Below are 21,686 nucleotides of genomic sequence, written 5' to 3'. Positions count from 1 at the left end.
ACAAACAGGCATCGAAGAGCATTCCCACAGATACAGTCCCACATATACTTGCCCATACCTTCAGGGTGAACAAACTTCTTTTCCCTTAAAAGAATAGGAGAAAGAACGTCCAGAGGCCACACCAAAGTAGGGTCCCACGGAGACACTCCAATTTAAGGGCTCATGTCAGAGGCTCACTCCAAAAGGAGGACATGAATTATGAATCTTATGAGGCTTTAATAATTCATTATGGGCTCTGCTGTTCCCTTCATTGTCTATTTCTATCCAAATAATCCACTAGCAGTTAAAAGAGCAAGCCACTGAACACGCTATGACTATTAGGACTGCTCCCACAAATGCTCAGTGGTAGCATAACATATATTCTCTAAAGGCCAAAAATCATCACCTCTCAGAAGAGCTTATAGGTGGTATTTTGAGGAAAATAGCAAAGACACATGAACAGAGGTTTTTCCATACAGGAATGAACAGGCTGTTGAGCTTCACTATAAAGGAAAAATGGGATAGCTAATTGGATCTGAACCACTCTAAAATATTACCAGAAAGCTATATTATGTTTGTAGTTTATTAGCTCAAGTATCTTTAAAAATTTGATCACACGAATTAGTCAGATGTTCTCTCAGTAACTTTCAGTAGTCAAATGCAAAGGCAATTTTAGGCATCTGCAATAAACAGCAACCTTCAGAACTCCACCCCTGGTATCATATGAACACTACAAGCTAGAAAAATAAGGTCATATTTTAATGGTATTTTTAAACTAATTGTAAGGAACATTTAAAAAAATCATTTATTTCACATAGCAAGTAACATAGTTCTGACATAATCACAATGGATACACATCTATAGAGAACTGCAAAACTGAACACTTTTGCACTGTTTTCTATTTTCATGTATTGTCTCCCAAGGTAGGTTTCCCTTTATTGTGATCATTGATACCACTACAAATGAGTGGCAATCCAGTGTCCTCCTTAGTAAGATGTCAGGCAATTAGCATGGAGTTAGGGCAGCCATGAGGAGCTCCAATTTATATACAAAGTTACGCCCTTCCATTTTATTCCACTGAACTTCCTTGAATGGCCCACGAAGATGGTTCCATTTACTGTCTTGTAGCACATCACTTTTGGGGAGGTCTTTGCACTGACATCGTGGAAACTGAACCATAACTTTGCTGCCACTTTCAGGACCATTACGTACTGCAATGAACAGAAAATATGTAAGTATAAAGCCTTTACGGCTTTTTTAATTCATCACATTAAATATCCCTATACAAAGTACACTAACCAGACACTTTTCCTTTAAGTACATTTCCATATTGTAACTAAAAAAAATAAATTAAAACACTGTTACTTCTAATGAAGTTTTCTGACTTGCTCTCAAGTTTTCCTATTTTCCCTGCATGTTTTCATTGCTCTTTTGCACTACATTTTCCTGGTCAGAGCAAACCAGTAGTCAACAACTGTATTCAGGAAAGTTAAATGAGCACAGGAATCCTAAAATGTCTCCAACAATTCCCACTGAGCTTTATCCCAAGTCTGAATCTTATTTGTGGGCTTTCTCAAGAAGATTTTATAGAAGAATTCTTTTCCAGTGTAATCTTTCAAAGAGACAATTATGAAGTCTCCCAACATTTTTGTTACAGCTACTATCGGAGAGATCTTTGCCATTTTTTTAAAGTACTGAGGGAATCTAGCTCTCTAAGATAGCACAGTCAAACTGATTTAGTGAGGGGACAAAGCTTTTCAGTGCAGCAATATCAGTGCATATGGAAGCATAAGGGCTGGTGATCAGAGTAAAAGACCAGGAATGATTAGTTCTAGTGGCCTTATACTATGTGTAATGCAAAGTTACTTTATCTTAAATATGCAACAATTTATTTCTCCTGCATTTATTACAGAACAAAATCAGAAAACAATATTTTAAAAAATGCTTTAAGCTGATTACCCCACGTACTAAACAGCAATGAGTAGCCAACTTGATTGAATCACTACTTTGCATAGATGGCAATGCTACCCATAAAATAAAAAGCTTGTTTATAAAGTACTCTGTTACATAATGATGCCATAAACTCTCAGGATTGATTCTATAATCAAACTGCTAGAAAGTTCTCATACATTTATTATAAATCATACAAAAGTCTACCTGAAATAGCATAGTCTCCACTTGGCGATGCCACAGTTATTGCTGATGCATTGCCGATACTCTCTACTGGTCCCAGACCCACATGATTACTGAAACTTAACACGTGCCATCCCATAACTTTAGCCAGCTGCTGAACTGCATGTACTTGATGTTGGGACATCTGAAAGAAGACAGAGGATTAGGTTATTTTTATCTTTGTCTCTTACTGTTTTTGTTGTCCCTGGTTCCTGTTCTTTGTTTCCTGTACTGCTGGTAATAGCTCATCTTAAGTGATCACTCTCCTTACAATGTGTATTTTTTCATGATCTGTGTGTATATAAATCTCCTCACTGTATTTTCCACTTTATGCATCCGATGAAGTGAGCTGTAGCTCACGAAAGCTTATGCTCAAATAAATTGGTTAGTCTCTAAGGTGCCACAAGTACTCCTTTTCTTTTTGTCCTGTATTACTCATTTAAGAAAAAAATAAGTGATTTCCACCTGAAATGCACCACCCTGTTTCAGAAGAATTGGTCATTTTATAGAAATACCTCAATACATATAATAGCAAGTAGAAATTTGACTTCATACATGCCTGTTACTAGCTCATTTGGCGGTGGAGAAGAGAGTTATTCAGTATACACAAGCTACACAGTTCAATACATCTATAACTCTTTCAACGTATAGTTTTTGTGAGGTTCTCTTACAAGTTCTGGATTTTAAACTAACACAAGTCTCTAAAGCTACTCAAAAATCTTGTATATGGTTAAGGTTTCAGAAGTGTCCTTCCTTTAGTCCCACATCCAATTAAGAGAGACACCTAACCCTTTTTGTGAAGCATTTACAGGGTATTATGCAGAAAAGTGGTAATGAATCATTCCAACATGGCAAATTTGGGAAGATTAGAGTTGGGGTTACCAAACACACTTTACACCCGTGTAACATTCTAGTAGAAACTACAGCAATTGTTTATAAGAAAAAGCATTTTAGTTTGCTTTTAACACGATCTATTTGCTGGAAACAGAGAGGAGCCAATGCCATGTAACCAGCCAGGTCTCTGTGAACCAGTTTGAAAACTACTTTATTAGAGGAAAATAATACCTCCCTCAACAGAATCTGTTCCAACTTGTTTTGTCTGAGCATTCCACATTATAAACTGTAAAAAGGCAATGCCTGCATCTTTACTACATAATGTGTATTGAAAAGACTGTCACATATGAACAAAAACAACAAGACTCATTGTAAACAGTTAAGAAACCACAGTTCATTCAAACATTAGTGATTTAGTAGTGTCACATGCAAAGTTGGAAACCCTGACACAATGTTGAAAGTGATGTTAATTAAGGGCATGTTAACTATTAAGAACTCCATTCCTGATGGGGTTTGGCTAGAACAAGTTTGTTTTACATAAAAAAAAACCTTAGTTTCCGACATGGCTCCCACCAAGTAGAATCTTATGATTAAGAAAAGCAGCATGCTTATTAGATTGGCACTGTGTTCTGAAGGCTCACATGGTGAACAGCACAAACAATGCGTTTAAATGTATTTCAAATGAACTTCTTTGTTAGTATTTCTGAACTCACAGCCACCTGGCTAAAACGTGATACAGTTCCCACAGTCGATACACAAACATTTCTTTATGGAGAATGTGGTCAATCATCACTAAACCTGCAAAATTACTGACATTCTTGTATGCACATGTGGAATTTCTACCTAGTTTCTATCTGACAATAAACAATACTTTTGTTTCAAATACACTCATGCTACTTATTACTGTTTGTCCCAATCGCAGACACAAGACAAACACATGCAAGAAAAAGTTCCAGGAATTGAACGTGAGTTTACCTGAGACAGAAGGAAATCCTGTAATTCTTGCTTTTGATGGGACAACGTAATAACTCTTCCATCTCTGTGCACTACCCTGATCTGTTCAACTCCAATGTTCAGCTGTAGCTGAATGGACCTTTTAAACAAAAAGATACAATCAGTATATTTATTGAAAAGTCATCTAGAAATTGGTAGTTTGCAACTACATTAATAAAAGTTCCTAATTTAAAAAGTCACTTTTAAAAGGCATCTTACAAATGCTAAAGGACAATCCAAGAGCAAGCTACCATCTTGACACCCTCATGTTCTTGATTAGGACAGACATGGGAAATGGCTTCTATCTGAATGAATAACAAAGCATGAACCTTGTTAGATATGGTAATATAGTACTGAGGCCTGTTTATTAGCCTGAGATAGAATTTTCGGTTTTGTTTGCCTGTTTGACTTTTGATATTCTTATATCCTTACTAAGATATGTGAATAAGGAACAAAGACACTGTGTGTTGCTTCTGCCTACAGATGGGGTTTTTTGTATAATGAGAAAAGAAAAGAAGCAGAGCTTAAGTGTTGTATGGTGGGAGTTTAATATACAACTGCCTCGATTCCTAGTCGAGAGGGGCGGTATAAGAAACACTGAAAAACAAAGAAAAGGTAGCCTTGGCCAGTACACAACCTCACTCCCTACCCCTCCCATGGGGTACAAAAGAGGTGGTACTGAAACCCAGAGACTCAACACTCTCCAAAATGGAACATGACCATAAACTGTAATGGGTGGTACCAGGGGCGAGCACTACAGGTATGATTAAGCCTGTTAAGAAGGAGACGGTGGGGAAAAAAGAAAAGCTCTACTGGTGTAAAGAGATGGGATTATGCTTGCTTTGTAACCCCAATAAACATTGCATTGCCTGCACTTTGGACTCTGGCCTTCTGCTTTCTGTCTGTCTGACAAGAACCAAGGAAGGGCAGGGGGAGCCCTAACAAACCTTTCAAGGTTGCTTGGTAAATTCTGTTTTTAAAATATTTTGATTAACTTAGAACAGTGGATGTTGGTTTATCATCAGAGATGCAGGTGACATGACATACATCCGCTCTCTCCCAGCCAGCTCTATTCTTGTCAATATCAGTCCCACTCTAGCTGGTAAGATTCCTGTTCGCTGAAGTGCTCCAAGAGCACAGAATCTCATCAACTGCAATTCCCTGTCAACTTAAAAGAACAGAGCCAGCAGAGGGTGAAGACCCAGTACAACCCACATGGGACTCATCTCTGCTCTCAATAAATTCAGGGTCACCCAATGCAGCACAGAACTGAGGACTTACCAGCATGACAACTGGAACCAAAGTAACTAAATGAGTAGGAATTCATGCCTTTAATTATGTAATATTCAATTCTGCAATATGAATGTCTATTTTGGTGCAAGTCTGTGTACAGACACCTGTATTACAGAATGTCCACACACAGAATTGCACTGAAATAACTAAAGGCATGAATTTCAAGTGATTATTTTAGTTCCAGTTTCCGTATAGACAAGCCAACAGATATTAACAAGGTGCAACTCTTGGTTCAGAAATCTAGCAGTTTCTCCAGCCCACTAATGTGGAAGTAGAGGAAAGCATTTTAAGGACACTTTTAGTAACCAGGCCCAACATTTGACTCTTCCCCTAAAGGAATACCGTCATAGACATTTGAAGAAAAAGGTAATATATATATATGTACTAAATTCCTACATGAATGTAACATTTTTGCTACAGAAGGCAGATAGATAGACTTTTAACTTTAGGGTCTCTCTTCTGAAAGCTGTTTTGGCAGAGTGTTACTTTTAAGACAAGGTTATCTTAATCTATGGAAAGTTAAATTTTCTCTCATTCTCTGCAACCACATTAATATTCCATACCTGAACATATAAAGCAAATACACAAAAACTAAGCTCATGTTGGTCTGCCTGAAGTTGGACTGGATCTCATAGGAGCAACACAATGTTATATGCACTCAATCACCATAGCTAAAAGAGATAACTATCTATTTAAGTAGAGAATATTTCAGTTTTCATACTTACTTGCATATTTGCTCATATCCTTGGGAAGTTATTAGAACTTTGACACTGGATTCATAAACATCATTTATGTTTGACCAATGGGCCTGAATCTGTGGATCCTCAATACGACTAGCTAGGCTGTCAATGGTTCGAGCAGTTCTAAAAAAACAAAAGCAGAAAAACCACACCCCAGTAATTTAATTTTTTTAAATCGCTTGACAGCCCTAGTTCTATTATGACTTCCATGACTAAAGTGGATACGGATACAACCTATCCTGAAGGATGACCCAACACTCTCACAAATCTTGGGAGACAGGCCCGTCCTTCCCTACAGACAGCCCCCCAATCTGAAGCAAATACTCACCAGCAACCACATACCACACAACAGAACCACTAACCCAGGAACCTATCTTTGCAACAAAGCCCATTGCCAACTGTGCCCACACATCTATTCAGGGGACACCATCACAGGGCCTAATAACATCAGCCACACTATCAGAGGCTCGTTCACCTGCACATCTACCAATGTGACATATGCCATCATGTGCAAGCAATGCCCCTCTGCCATGTACATTGGTCAAACTGGACAGTCTCTATGTAAAGAATAAATGGACACAAATCAGATGTCAAGAATTATAACATTCATAAGCCAGTCGGAGAACACTTCAATCTCTCTGGTCACGCAATTACAGACATGAAAGTTGCGATATTACAACAGAAAAACTTCCAATCCAGACTCCAGCGAGAGACTGTTGAATTGGAATTCATTTGCAAATTGGATACAATTAACTTAGGCTTGAATAGAGACTGGGAGTGGCTAAGTCATTATGCAAGGTAACCTATTTCCCCTTGTGTTTTCCTAACACCCTCCCCCTCCCCCCCCCCAAGACATTCTTGTTAAACCCTGGATTTGTGCTGGAAATGGCCCACCTTGATTATCATACACATTGTAAGGAGAGTGATCACTTTAGATAAGCTATTACCAACAGGAGAGTGGGTTTGTGTGTGTGTTGGGGGGAGGGGGGGACGACCTGGATTTGTGCTGGAAATGGCCCACCCTGATTATCATACACATTGCATCCGATGAAGTGAGCTGTAGCTCACGAAAGCTTATGCTCAAATAAATTGGTTAGTCTCTAAGGTGCCACAAGTACTCCTTTTCTTTTTGCGAATACAGACTAACATGGCTGTTACTCTGAAACCTGTCATTGTAAGGAGAGTGATCACTTTACATAAGCTATTACCAGCAGGAGAGTGTGGTGGGGGGAGAGAAAACCTTTTGTAGTGATAATCACCCATTTTTTCATGGTTTGTGTGTATAAAAACGTCTTCTGTACTTTCCACAGCATGCATCCGATGAAGTGAGCAGTAGCTCACGAAAGCTTATGCTCAAATAAATTGGTTAGTCTCCAAGGTGCCACAAGTACTCATTTTCTTTTTGGAAATTACAGACTAACACGGCTGTTACTCTGAAACCAGGGATAATAAAATCATGGTCTAGATATCTAGATAGTGTATGCCACCATCTTTTCTCCAAATAAAGTCAGGGTAGTGAGTAGACATCAGTTTGATCTAGCCGGTACTGTAAATTACACTGTAAAATAAACTTATTTCACAAAACTAAGTTTTATGACACCTAAAGCTACATTTATTTGCATTATAGGGTAAGCAGTTTGGGCACACACAAGGAGACCAAAACAGTTTTGGTGCCTGAATTGCAAAAGAAGCGTATCTGCTTACACTTTAAGACTATCTTTGGGGGTGCATGTAAAATATAAACATATGTTACTCAGCATAGAGATCAGCTATGTGTTTTTACACAGTGTACGGAGGAAAGTACTGAAAAGGACTGAGGTAGTGCTTTTGTTAAAGCAGAGACAACTATCATGATATAAGTATCCTGTAGACGGGTACCTTACAAGTAGTATTGAACTTTCTGTGTTTGCATTCCATGGGAGTCACTACACTCACGTACTTGGAGACAGGATTTTTAATCTTTAATATTAGGCACTAACAAAACTGTTAGAAAAGCATTCAGGAATAACAACAGTAATAAGTTTTGGGAACATTTTCAAAAATTAATTCACAGCCTGTGTGGAACACAGAAGGATTAGTTTTACTATGACTTTTCCAAGAATAGCTTGTGCGCATACCTGTGCCTCAGAAAGATGTGTTTTGCCTGTTTAATGATCTTTTCCAGAAGCCCTTCATTTGGTTGTAAGGAACTAATGTCATTTTTATCAAAAGCCTGAGGTCCTGCCATTCTCATTCTCTTGTGGCCAAATGGTGCACTAGCTGGATGTGGCATCATTGTAGAGCTCAAAGTTTGCTTGTGGAACTGCAACAAATAAAAGCAGTTAGGAGGGATGAGAGAAGGAGAAGATAACAAATCTCAAGTATGTGCTCTTCTAATACATGCCGCTAACCAATTATAATACACTGCCTCATGTTTTATAAGGATAACTTTAAAAAGTCACACTTCTTGGGGAAAAAAACAAAAAACTGCATGCTATTTGAATACCTATAATCACAGTAATAAAAACTAAGAAAAGTATTCATTTTTCTAGTTTTACTTTGTGCATTTGACTGCACTTTACGAACAGTCCTTTCATATTTCCCTGTATAGTCTGCTTCCCTGTTTATTTGGATCTTTTGCACACTGAGAAGGGAAAACTAAAAGAGAGGAGATGCTGCATTATGCATCAAGAATATATACACTAGTTCTGAGGTCCGGAGGGAAATGAGTGGCAGACCAGTTGAAAGTCTCTGGGTAAAGATAAAACGGGAGAAAAATAGGAGTGACATCATGATTAAGGCTGCGTGTCTGTCACGAAGGTCATGGAAGTCACAGACTCTGACATTCCACGACCTCTGACTTCTGCAGCGGCTGTGGCCATCCGCACCAGCCGCTGCTTGAGCAGTCTCGTGCCACCATGCCCCGTGTGCCACCCCGCCAGCAGCAGTAGTTTTGGTGGGGACCCAGCGCTGGGGTGCAGGACGGCACTTATCTCGGGGGGTTCCCTGGAAGTGGCTTGCATGTCCCTGCAGCTCGTAGGTGGAAGGACCAGGGGGCTCTGTGCGCCGCCCCCACCCGTGGGCACCACCCCCACAGCTCCCATTAGCTGTGGTTCCCAGTGAATGGGAGCTGGTGCCAGTGGCGGGGGCAGTGCGCGGAGCCCCCTGGCCTTCCCTTCCCCTAGGAGCTGCAAGGACATGCTGGTTGCTTCTGGGGAGCTGTGCGGAGCCAGGTAGGGAGCCTGCTAGCCATGCAAACCCTCCCTCCCTCCAGCACCTGCAGGGGTCCCAGGCCAACCTCCCCCACCAGCACCCGCAGCCCAAGTTTTAGTTAGGGGTATATAGTACAAGTCATGGACAGGTCATGGCTGTGAATTTTTGTTTACTGCCAGTGACCCGACCATGACTTTTACTAAAAATACCCTTGACTAAAACATAGCCTTAATCATGATAGAAGTCTGCTAGACTAACAGAATCAGGAAGAGGAGGTCGATGACGCATTTCTAGAACAAAACAGAAATATCTAAAACACAAGACCTGGTAGTAATGGGGGGAGGGGGGGGATTAACTGCCCAAATGTCTGTTGCAATAGTATGACAACACAAAATTTCCCATAAGTTCTTGGAATGTACTGGGGACAACTTTTTGTTTCAGAAAGTTAGGAAACTAACTGGAGGACAGCCATGTTAGATTTCATTCTGACCAACACGGAGGAGTTGGTTGCAAATCTGAAGGCGGAAGTCAATTTGGGTAAAAGTGATTATGAGAGGATAGATTTCATGAATCTAAGGAAAGCAAAGAGTAAGAGCAGCGGAATAAGGAAAATGGACTTTGAGAAAAAACAGACTTGAACAAACTCAGAAAGCTGGTAGGAATGAAAATGGAAAGAAAATCTAAGGGATAAAAGGAGTTCAGAAGAGCTGGCAGTTTCTCAAAGAGACAACATTAAAGGCACAACTGAAAACTATTCCGATGTTAAGGAAAGATACCAAAAATAGTAAGAGGCCAATAGGGCTCCATCAAGAGCTTTAATGACCAGAAAACCAAAAAGGAATCCTAAAACAAAGAGAAAACATGGACAAATTGCTAAGGAGGAATACAGAAGAATAGCACAAACAGGTAGGGACAAAATCAGGCTAACATACAAAATGAGTTACACCTAACAAGGGACATAAAAGGCAAAAGAGGTTCTTTAAATACAGTAGGAGCAAGAGAAAGACAAAGGAAAGTGTAGGCCTTCTACTCAGAGGGGAAAGAGCAAATAACTGAGGACATCAAGAAGGCTGAGGTGTGTAATGCCTATTTTGCTTCAGTATTCACTGGAACCATGCTGAAGAAGATGTACATATCCTGGTCATATGATCTCAGAACTTTCCAGAGTAGAACTTTCTACTGTTTTTTAAGGCTATGCATGTCCTTGTGCTTTCCTTGCTCCCAAAAAGATATATTAGGGGGCAAAGCCTCAAGCACAATGCAGCTCCTTCTAATGAATCAAGAATTTATAGTAAGAGTTCAGAATAGTGAAAAAGAGGAGTGGGGAGAATGATCTCAAAAGAACCGTAATTATAGTAAGTAACTGTTCTTTCTACTTTAAGCATGACCTGCATGGACCTTCTCCTGAAATGAGCATCCAACTTAGAGGCTACATCCAGGAAATAATATCCCATGAAGGTACAAGTGAAACTCCTGGTATCAGCTTTGCATATCTACACAATGGTGGCATTTCTCATATATGCAACAGAGGCTGCCTTATACAGCTGGATAGAAAATGACTGGCCTCTGGCATTATTATAGTTATATGATGTGCTCAGAGACTCTGAATGGGAAATAAGAGAACTTCAGTGTTCAACTAAAAATGCATTACCTCTCTGATCAGCTGATGCAAATTGTGTTCCAGAACATAGAGGTGATCCTCTGGACTTTGTTTTTCAGAAGCAGCTTTTTGGGATTTCTTATCATTAGAAGAGTGACACAAAGAAATAGACAATTGCAAACCTGTATAAAGAAAATGAAAAGCAAAAACACTGTCAACTTTTCCATGCTGATAAGTAGAAACAAGACAGGATAATTTATTCTTCTCTTCCCCTTATCCCCTTTCAGAATCATTAGCTTTGCAACCAATGTTGTTTCAGAGAAATTCAAACAAACTATCATGTCACACCGTGCAAACCAGAAAAGAAAACATGATCATTTTGCCAATTTGTAATTAATAAAGTGCCCAGGGATCAACTTGTGACTTAAGAGGTGTTTTTCATTTATAATTCCTTATCAAGTGAAGAAAAGGAAAGTCTCCTAAGGTCGAGACTCTGCAGCATACTGGGGAAGAAATAATTCTCATATCACCCAGTTTACCAACCATTATATTTTTTGAAGCAATCCAAAAAAATCTTCAAAAGATGGAGTCAGGATCACTCTCAGCAGGGGGGAGGGAGAACATGGTGTAGATTCTCAAGGCAACTCTGAGCACAGAGGATGCTTTCAGAGTCCCCATATTCTTGGGCCAGCCTGATTGAAGGGTATTAGTCTTCTCTCTATTCAGGTACCATTAACACAAGTCAATTAGAAGTTTTGTAGTCTCCCATAAACCTACCTCTGGAGAGAAGGACTGATAAAAAGCCTCAAATTCCAGTCCCCACAAGGTGGTGTACTGGACTACCACAACTTTTGTTGTTGGTACCATTACTACTGAAATAATACAAGTGCACCATGAGAGTCATTTAAAAAACAAAACAAAACACTTTAGTCAGAAAAGATCAGATGCATAATGTGGTTTCCAGGGAAGTCTTACTTTTAATCCAATTCTTCATTTGGTATAATGAGAGAAGCAAGGAGGTCAACTGACCTTGCTTAAACGTCATACAAATCAAAGTTTAAGTCTGGATTAAAATAGACAATTCTGTGAATTCCATGTTCCATGACAAGAGTCTCGCAAGGCTTCTTACCTGGAAAAGGCTGGGAGATGATCTGGTTCTTCACAACAATGTGAGGAATTTGTGATTTAATTTGAACAGCTTCTCGAGACAACTGAGCAAATATTTCTTTACATAAGAGAACATTTTGTGCAGCCTCCAGTTTTGTCTGCCAATGTGGAGCACCTGAAATACACGAGCCATCCAAGTTTTCAAAGAAACAACAAAAAGCAACCCATTTTACTAATTCACATCTCAGCTGTTAGAGAATGACTAAGGCACCAGGTGATCAGTGTGACTGGAAAATCTAGCCTACTGTTCCCACCTGAGCTGAACCTTGTTATAATACAACAACAAAATATTAGTGAACATTGTTATAATACAAAACAAAATATTAGTGAATTTTAACCAAGCTTACATGGGCATTTTATTAACTATTTGTATTGCACTAGCACCTAGACAGCCCTGCTACACTGTGCTGGGCACTGTACAAACAGTTAAGACGACAGTCTGCTTACTTGGTTTGCAATTTCTTTGAGGCACACTTTCAAAACAGTACATTTAGACTTGCAAACTTAACCCATGCACATAAACACACAACATTTTTTAAAATCAGGGAGGTGCTTCAGTATGGATTTAGAAGCCAAAATTTAGGCTCCCATTTTTTAAAATATTGGCCTGAATAAACAGATGGGCCTCATGCCCTGAACATAAAGATTACCATATGAGATCAGACCAGTGGTCTATCTAGTACAGCGTTCTGTCTATGAGCAGCCAGCACCAAGTTTCTTTCTAAGCCCAAAACTTAGTGACTGGCTTCTGAAGCATGAAATCTCATGTCTTAGTTTGAAATTGTAGAGGTCATTATTCATAAGAACATCTAGTTTTTTAAAAAAAAAGAACATCTAGTTTTTAAAAAAAAAAAAAAATCTTAGTTTTTCTGCTAAGCTTTTAGATTCACTGATATCTTATGGAAAAGAAATTCCACAGATTCCGTAAGTGTTATGAAAAAACATTTCCTCTTATGAGTTTTTAAAGTATCACCTTTCATTCAGACTGGATGTCCTCCTGGGCTTGTATTATGAGAAAAGGTAAATAGGAGCATCCAATTCACCTGCTCTACACTGCTATCATTTCCCCTTATAATTGTCTCTTCGCTAGACTTAACTCCCAATGTTTTCACGCTCTTCCTGCATCTAGTACTTTTTATTGCTCACCTTTAAATCTCTTCCAATCATATTAAATCTTTTTTGAGATGGAGTGGCCAGAACTGACTATGGTATTCCAAATGAGAGCATACCATCAATTCACATAAAACCACTGGTCTGTCAGGCAAATGGGAAAGTTATTTCCAGCACTGAGCACTCCCCACTTAAAATGCCCTGCCCTGAAACATTTAAATCTCAGAAATATGCAAGAGTATCCAAGCTGACCACAGCTGTCAAGAGACTGCCTCTCTCCATGCACTAGCGTAAGTAGCCAGGTCCCAGACCATTCAGGACTTAATATTACTCTATAAACACCTTTAATTGCACAGGCAACTAATGCAGACCTTAAAGAACTGGCATAATATGCTCCTCTCATCCAACACCACTAAATAAGTGGGCGGCTACTGCTGAATATTGTACCAGTCGTATCTAATATAAATTTCCATTTAGCAAAGAATTTAATAACTTGCAATATAATACTTATTACATAAGCTAGTAACTCCAACTTAACTCTATGAAGACTATTTCATGTAGTTTTCTTTAATTGTACTGCGTTTTTTCCTGCGTTTACTTAATAGCAATACAAGAGATAGACGGGATAGACTTTGTGTTCACAATTTACAGGTATCTTCTAAACACTAAATTTACAGTAGAATCTCAATTTTATGAACACCGATCTTACGAATGAACAATTATAAAGATCATTCTTTGCAACTGGGGGGGTGGGGGGATGGTGAGTGTGAGTGCATGTGAAATCACGTAACAAAAGTGATGTTGATGAAGAACAAGTCAATATGCCCTCACATTCCAAGCCTTTAGAGTGCACTGGAAATTGCTTTACAATGGGTTAAAGGACAAGACGAAAGCAGTGCACCGCACCTACTGTAATTCTGAGATCAATTTTATGAGCTCCTTAATCCCCAATTAATTTGTAAAATACAGGCTGTCCTGTTCATATAAGTAAATCTCACAAACTTGCTCTTAATTTCTTAAACAATTCTGTAAATGGTCTGAGCTGACATCAAACGTCTCAATCTAAATTTTGGCTTGAAACAGAATATTAAATAAACTGAGTTACCATTAGTAACCTTTTCAGGCAAAATTTAGCTACTCAGCTCCATGAACTACAGAAGGCACGTGATGTGCTTCTTTCTCCCTGTTGCTCCTCCCCATCAAAACCACGAATATTATACCTTAGTTCATCCTGTTGTATATTTGGAATACTTAAAATATATAAGTAAAATAATTTGAGAAAAGGGTTTAAACAGAACCCATATTATGTAAGTGATTTTCAATTAATCTCAAGTTAGATGGTTGACTCTCCTTCTAAACAAATATGGTTTTAACATCTTCATTTCAGAAGCCAAGCATGTGCATTAGAGTCATTGAAGGAATTTTAACACCTTCAATAGCATCATATCCATATGTACATTTTGAAAGGGTCACGTTTGCAAAGTCTCATTTTGCATTTAGGTGAAGAATTTCAGCTAAACCAAGAATGAGAAAATTATTTCCCCTTTTGTTCTTATTTTCAGGTACTATTCGAGTATTTCTCCATAATATGAGATTCACCAATTTAGCGTCAAATGCAAACTCAATCCCTAAGACCGGATCTTAAAGAATGTACCTGGTTTTGATTTTGGCAGAGGTCTTTTAAATAGGTTAACTGTGCCAAGGTCACCTATGTCTGGAGCTTGCTTTTGAATAGAAACCTATACAAGAAAATGAAAAAGAATGTTACTTGTCTTGTGTTCTGTATTACAACTACATGAATAGTACAGAAGCTATCCAACAAATGGTTCAGGCAAACCTTTATATAGGCTGATCCCTCTAAATCACTTGGAATCTGAACATCCAAAGGACAGTAATCCTCTGGTATCTTCTTATCCAGATCAATATCTGTGTTCTTTATCACTTCAAATGTCCCATGATGAGGGAAGAGGGATCCTAAAAAGGGAAACAGAAAATATCATGAAAACATTTAAAAGCTTTCACAAGACAATGTTTTTATGGATTAGAAGTCTTCTCATCTTTGCATCATATGAGAGATATTGCTTATATTTGACTAACATTGTTTCGGGTGGGGGGGAGGGGTTCAATTCAGTAAAATGTCTTATCTCCACCCCATAACTGTCAATTGAAGAGGCTCTACGCGTTATCGCTGAGAAATACAGTGGAACAATATGATCAGGGCTATATGGTTTCCTTTCCTTTTTTCTGGGCATTGGGAGTGGGGGAGGTAAGAGAGAATGCGAGGAGAGTTGTTGGCTTAAATGTAATAGTACCTGTGATTTTACCAGTAAGGGACACTGCACCTGAATATTTTACTCCCAGCTCAAAATGATCATATTATGTTTCCACATAATGCTTAAAACTCTTTGGATTTATTTTTTTAACACAGATTAATACACAGATTTTTAGATGGTACAATAAAGTGGTTCTTTCATTTTGTCACGGTGATGCCACATTCTCCTTTAGGCCGCGAACACTTACACAAGGGCTTACCTCTAAGCACATGTATACTTACTGATTTCAAAAGGGACTACGTTTGTGTGTGTGTAGTTCATCACTTGCTTAATTACTTGCTGAATCAAGACATTAGGGCATTATTAACCTTGTATGAACAACAACACAACCAACCACCTTTTGTGTATCATACTAGAACTCTTTCCCAGGTTATAGTACCTAGTATGTTCTAATCAATAACATTTATCATCTCTCATTTAATACTTCATAAACTACATTTTAGTATTGTAAAGTCTGTACTTTGGAATATGGGGGTTGTATGTCAATTCAGAAAAGAATAAAAGTGACCAAATATCTTTTGAACAATTTTTACAGAACAAATCTAGATAACAGAAATCAGAGATGAAGAAAAATTACTATTCATCTAACCCACCCCAATGCAGGATTGATCCTTAAAAGTACCTTTTCAGTTCTCCAAACAGTCTACTTTTAATGTACCAAAAGTGATGCAGCTTTATTACTATCTTTGAGATCTCAATATCAGGATGTTTCTCCTGGTATTAAATGTAAGTTCTCCTTTTTCTTAGTTCCTTCACAGTACTTATAGTATTTTACCACTTCAATCATTCCTTTCCAACTTTGGTGTTTACAATTAATCATCAAAAATGGTTTAGTGAAATAAAAGATTTAAGATTCATTCTTGATAACTGGTGACCTGCCATACCTGCACTTCTGTAGCTCAGGTCCCCGAGGATTTTGTCTCCCACTTTCCTCAGCTTCCAGTGCTGCCTCAATCTCAAGAGCTCGGAGTTGAAATCTCGTTGTCTCTTATTTTCCTGGTTTTCTGCAACTGATTTGGATAACCTTTCTGCTCCTTTCAACAGGATTTGGGCTGCTCCAGCTAGTGACTTCTTCTTTGAAATTAACTGTAAAGTCTGAGGATTCTGGAAATATGAAAATAAATTCCAATTTTGAGCTGTTGTAAATATTTTTAAGTTGTAAACAAATCTTCATAGTTCTAATGACTGGAAACTAGTAGTGCCTAAAAATTATTATCTGCTGTGCTATTTAGTAACTTATTTTGAAATTAGGCTACGTCTACACTAGAAACTTCAAAGTGCTGCCACAGGAGCACTTTGAAGTGTGAGTGTGGTCACGCGCGAGCGCTGGGAGAGAGTATGCTTTAAAGCATCAGTGTGGACAGGCTCCAAGTGCTGGGAGCAGTGCTCCCAGCGCTCGGAGCTATTCCCCTCATGGAGGCGGATTACCAGGAGCGCTGGGAGAGAGCCTGTCCACACTGACGCTTTAAAGCATACTAACTTGCTGCACTCAGGAGGGTGATTTTTCACCCCCCTGAGCCAGCAAGTTAGAATGCTATAAAATGTAAGTGTAGACAAACCCTTAGCTTCATATGCAGGTATCACACTACTATAACTGGCACACTTGTTGGCAGTCTCAGTAGATACATCACTGAGACTGAGCTACCCTCTCCCCCCTAGAAGTGGTCCCTCCCGTTGGAAGATGAGGCACTGTGGTAGGACAGCATGGGGAGGCTTGCCCTAGGCTACACCTGTTTTGTGGTTATATAAGAAGTCCCAGTTGTATGGGATCTTCAGTATTAAGCTATCAGGATGTATTAAACAATAAGATCGTTTGTACCTGCTTTGGGGGAAGCGGATCCTGCACAACTGGATCCAGAGTCATGAATTTTTTATCTTTGACAATGCTGAGAACATCGTAGAGCACACACATCTCAGTCAAGGCACCTCTTAAATTGTTTCTCACTGAATCCCAAGGCCAAAGAGATGGTTGAAACTTTACCAACCCTAAAGCACAAAAACAAAACAAAGGTTTATATTCCAAGAGCAAATACGGTGTCTATACCACACTGGTCCTTAAACTGAAACAGGGCATAGACAGTCTGCAAATACTCTGAACATTCTGCATTTTAAAATATACTTTTTATTTATGTAGGTGTATGTTAAATGTCCTCCTCTGAGCCTAATCCAGAGAGAATAAGAGTCTTATTGCCCCAGCTAAAGAGCCAGAGCTCTTCAGCTCAAAATGAAGCAGCACACGCTTTTTACTTTGGAGTCTCTGGTGCACTGGTCAAGTCATGTAAGTGGGAGTTTGTTCAGGATCTGAACTGCTTCAGGCCTCAAACGCACAGACCAGGTTACATTAGCAATGGGCTAATATAGGCGACTGCAATGACAGGACACCGAAACTCACGTTTTGACCAGTATCTCTCTCCCAGGAAAGAGTGACCACCATAGTTGGCTCAGCTATTGAGGAAGGTATCTCATACGACATTCAGTGTAGAACCCACCACCCTAGTACCGCTTGGCTGCAAACACTAGCGGTCAGCATACACAGGCTCAGGCAGGGCATGGACCATGACAGCTCCGGACTCTGCCGAAGGCGAGTTTAGTCCCGGAGTGGCATTTTCACGGCAGCTGAACCACTTCGTGGCATGGATCCTACCCGCCCTGCCGCACAGGTGGGCCTGCAAGGATCCCAGCGACTTCAGCGGGGCCACCCGCGCTGCGCAGCTCTCGGGTCAGGGCCAAGACGGCAGGCCCATTAGGGGCTGGCCGGCCCCAAGTCACAGAACGCAGCGGGGCGGGTGGGCGCGGCCAGGGCGTCGCCCAGGGCGGAGGGCTGCCCCTGGGGATCCAGGAGGGGCACAGGCGCTGCCTCCCGGAGGCTGGGTCCCAGCGCGGGGCAGCGGGTGGGGAGCCCTGCGGCGGGGCGGGGGTCTCCTTGCTGCCCCCCGCCCCGTCCTCTCTCTCACCCTCCTCGTCCTCGGCGTCCCCGGGCGCGGCCCAGTCGCGGGCCTGCGCGCCAGGCGGCGGCTCGTCCTCCTCGGAGCCGGAGCCCTGGCTGAAGTCGATGCGCTGCGCCAGGCGCGCCAGGTTCTGGGACATGGAGAGCGGCTGCAGGTAGGTCTCGCTGCCGTCCAGCCCCACCTCCTGCACCTGCTTCTCGCTCGCCGACTCGATGCTGATCCGCACCGCCGGCGCCCCCGACATCTTCCCGGCGGCTGGGGCGCCGCTGGCCACGGCAGAGCGGAGCGCGCAGCCCGCCGAGCCCCGGCGGACAGGCCCCGCCGAGCATGCGCACCACCGCTACGGGCAGCGGCCGGGGACACACCGCCTAGGGGCGCGGCCGCCACCCAGCGGCCGCCGCGGACTTCGGCTCTTTCCGGAGGGGCCTCGGGAGAGTTCGGACTGGCGGGTCCGGGCGGGGAAGTGGAGACCAGAGGGAGGCGCTGCCTGGGTCCGGGCGTGGGGCGGGGCCAGACCCGGCGGCCTGGGCGGTGCTCCGCAGCCAGGTTGTCAGGCGCGGCGTGGGGAGGGCGGTGCAGTGCCTCAGGCCGCTGGGCAGCACCGCCCGCAGCTCCTTCCACCGAGCACAGCTAGCCGCGGGGAGGGGGGATGCTGGCCAAGGTGGGTGCCTCAGCCCCCCCCCACACCCTTTTTTGTGGAAGGGAGAGGTCTAAGTTTCAGCACACTCGGGGGGGGGGGGCACGGCTACCCTTGCAGATGTAGGGCGCTGTGAGTTAAACCCGCCTTCGGGGAGCGCAGCGGGGAAAGCCCTGCAGTCTGTCCACACTGACAGCTGCCAGCGCACGGGCGTGGCCACGTTTGCGGCCCTGGGGGCGCTGCATTGTGGGCCGCTGTCCCCCAGAGCACCTCGTCCCATTCTGGCGCTGTGGCTTGTGGGAAGGGAGTGGGGGGGTGCGGGGCATTCGGGGTCCTGTCCCAATGCCCCGTCATGCATCGGTTCGCATCCCAGCGCTTCCGCCCACATTTAGCACTATCTTTCAACGTGTTTTGTACTGCGTGCTCTGTCTTCCCTTTCGGGCTGCGGGAATGGTGCCCGAACTGCTGAGGAGTATGCTGACGAGTCTCGCCAGCACGTCACATTTGGTAGTCGAGTTATTTGTTATGATCCAAAGTGACAGTGAGGGCTCCGACAATCATATTGACTCGAATAACGCATATGACACAAGTTTGCTTGTAGCATTCACGGACATGCTCACCACCGTGGAATGCTGCTTTTAGGCTCAGGAAAGAAGCACTGAGTGGTGGGATCACATCCTCATGCAAGTCTGGGATGACAAGTAGTGACGGCAGAACTTTCAGATGAGAAAAGCCATTTTCATGGGACTGTGTGAGGAGCTTGCCCTAACCCTGTGGCACAAGGAGACGAGATTGAGAGCTGCCCTGATGGTGAAGAAGCGGGTAGCCGTTGCAATCTGGCAACTCCAGACAGCTACCACTTGGTCGCTAACCAGTTTGGAGTGGGAAAGTCGACCCTTGGAATAGTGTTGATGCAAGGTTGCAGGGCCATTATCACATCCTGCTCAGAAGAGCCGTGACTCTGGGTAACGTGCTTGACATCGTGGATGGTTTTGCACAAATGCACAAACTGCAGAGGGGTGATAGATGGCACACATATTCCAATTCTGGCACCAGTCCACCTAGCCTCCGAGTACATTAATCGGAAGGGGTATTTCTCTATGGTTCTCCAGGTGCTTGTGGATCACCGTGGGCGTTTCATTGACATTAGCACAGGCTGGCCTGGAAAGGTGCATGATGCATGCATCTTTTGGAACACTGGCCTGTTCAGGAAGCTGCAAGCTGGGACTTTTTTCCCAGACCAGAAGATCGCCTTAGGGGAAGTCAAAATGCCCATTGTGATCCTTGGAGACCCCACTTACCCTTTAATGCAGTGGCTCAAAAACCCTATACAGGGAGCCTTGACAGCAGCAAGGAGCGGTTCAACAACAGCCTGAGCCAGTGCAAAATGACCATGGAGTGTACTTTTGGCCGTTTAAAGGGCCGCTGGCGCTCTCTATATGGGAAGCTGGACCTGGCCAATGACAGCATCCTCACGGTTATGTCTGCGTGCTGTACCCTCCGTAACATTTGTGAAGGGAAGAGTGAACGATTCACTCAGGCATGAAACTCAGAGGTTCAACACCTGGAGGCTGAATTTGAACAGCCAGAGAGGAGGACTATTAGAGGGGCCCAGCGCGGGGCTGCAAGGATTAGGGATGCCTTGAGGGAGCAATTTGAGGCAGAAAGCCACCAGTAATGTCTGGTGCCCTGCACAGGAGTGAAGTGCAGTGGTTCCAATGTTAGTAGGAATCTGTGTTTGCTACACTGACTTGAAGTGCCTGTTTCGTTCCTGGGCTAAGGTATCTTTTACTTTATGCAATAATAAAGAATGTTTTCAAAGCCAAAAAATCCATTTATTGAAAAGAAACACAAGTGCTTGGGAAACAGAAAGGGCAAGGGGGTGGGATGGGGAACGGTACAATCACAGATTTACGTATGTCCTGTTATACTCAGCCTTCCTGTCTGGAGTGCTGTGCAATGAGTGCTGCACTTCAGGATGGCTATACTGCATGGTAATGGGGGTTGAGTGCAGTGGGTAAGAGTCATAGTTTTCAGGGCTGGGTGGTGAAGGCAGCTGGTAGCAGTAAGAACTCGGATGTTGGGGAAAGTGGGTTGGAGGTTACATGGGGGCACAAGGGAAAGTTTTGGGATAAGAATCATAGAATATCAGGGTTGGAAGGGACCCCAGAAGGTCATCTAGTCCAACCCCCTGCTCGAAGCAGGACCAATTCCCAGTTAAATTAGGGTTAAATAAGGGCTGCGGGGGGGACGGGTGAGATAGTGCTCTGCCTGCCTGGCTACGAGCGCCAGGATAAAGACCGCTTGGTGCTCCATTATGCTTATCAGCCAATCCCTCCTCACCCCAAGAGCCTGCACTGAATAACTTCCTTCCCAAAATAAAAGCTGCTTATCGGGAACCTCCTGTGGTGTTTGTCCTTTCCCAAGCACCGTCTGCCATGACTGGCTACCTTCCTCCTGGCTTGAGAACAGCTCCTGGCTGAATGCATCTAGGGATTCTGGGGGGGGGGTGTCTTCCTCCGCCTCAGCACAGGAAACAGTTTGGAGTGAGCAAACAGGAAGGGGATTTTCAAAATTCCCAGAGAATTTAAAGGGCGGGTCTGATGACCAGAGTGGCTAGAACAGGCATTGTGGGACATTTCTGGAAGCCAATCAGAGTATACTAACAGACCAGGGTGTCCACACTGC

The 21,686-nt window shown here is 42.4% G+C and overlaps 1 protein-coding gene across 2 annotated transcripts; it reads right to left on the bottom strand.

Annotated features, from left to right (window-relative positions):
- Nucleotides 1-717: 717 nt before the first annotated feature.
- MED17 (mediator complex subunit 17) lies at nt 718-18,724 on the bottom strand. Of its 2 annotated transcripts, none has more exons than XM_073337157.1 (12): nt 18,368-18,724; nt 17,233-17,399; nt 16,298-16,517; nt 14,918-15,054; nt 14,735-14,819; nt 11,933-12,085; nt 10,855-10,985; nt 8,129-8,313; nt 5,997-6,134; nt 3,961-4,078; nt 2,137-2,296; nt 718-1,190 (listed from the first exon to the last, which is right to left on the bottom strand). In XM_073337157.1, exons 1-12 carry the CDS (start codon nt 18,603-18,605, stop codon nt 985-987), a joined length of 1,938 nt encoding a protein of 645 aa, XP_073193258.1. In that variant the 5' UTR covers nt 18,606-18,724; the 3' UTR covers nt 718-984. The 2 variants fall into 2 exon arrangements, with proteins under 2 accessions (XP_073193258.1, XP_073193268.1); XM_073337167.1 differs by lacking the exon at nt 18,368-18,724 and adding an exon at nt 17,806-18,336.
- Between the last annotated feature and the right edge of the window lie 2,962 nt (nt 18,725-21,686).

Source organism: Lepidochelys kempii, chromosome 1 (assembly GCF_965140265.1).
Source record: "Lepidochelys kempii isolate rLepKem1 chromosome 1, rLepKem1.hap2, whole genome shotgun sequence".
Classification (NCBI taxonomy): Eukaryota; Metazoa; Chordata; order Testudines; family Cheloniidae; genus Lepidochelys; species Lepidochelys kempii.
This window is presented reverse-complemented; position numbering and strand designations above follow the sequence as displayed.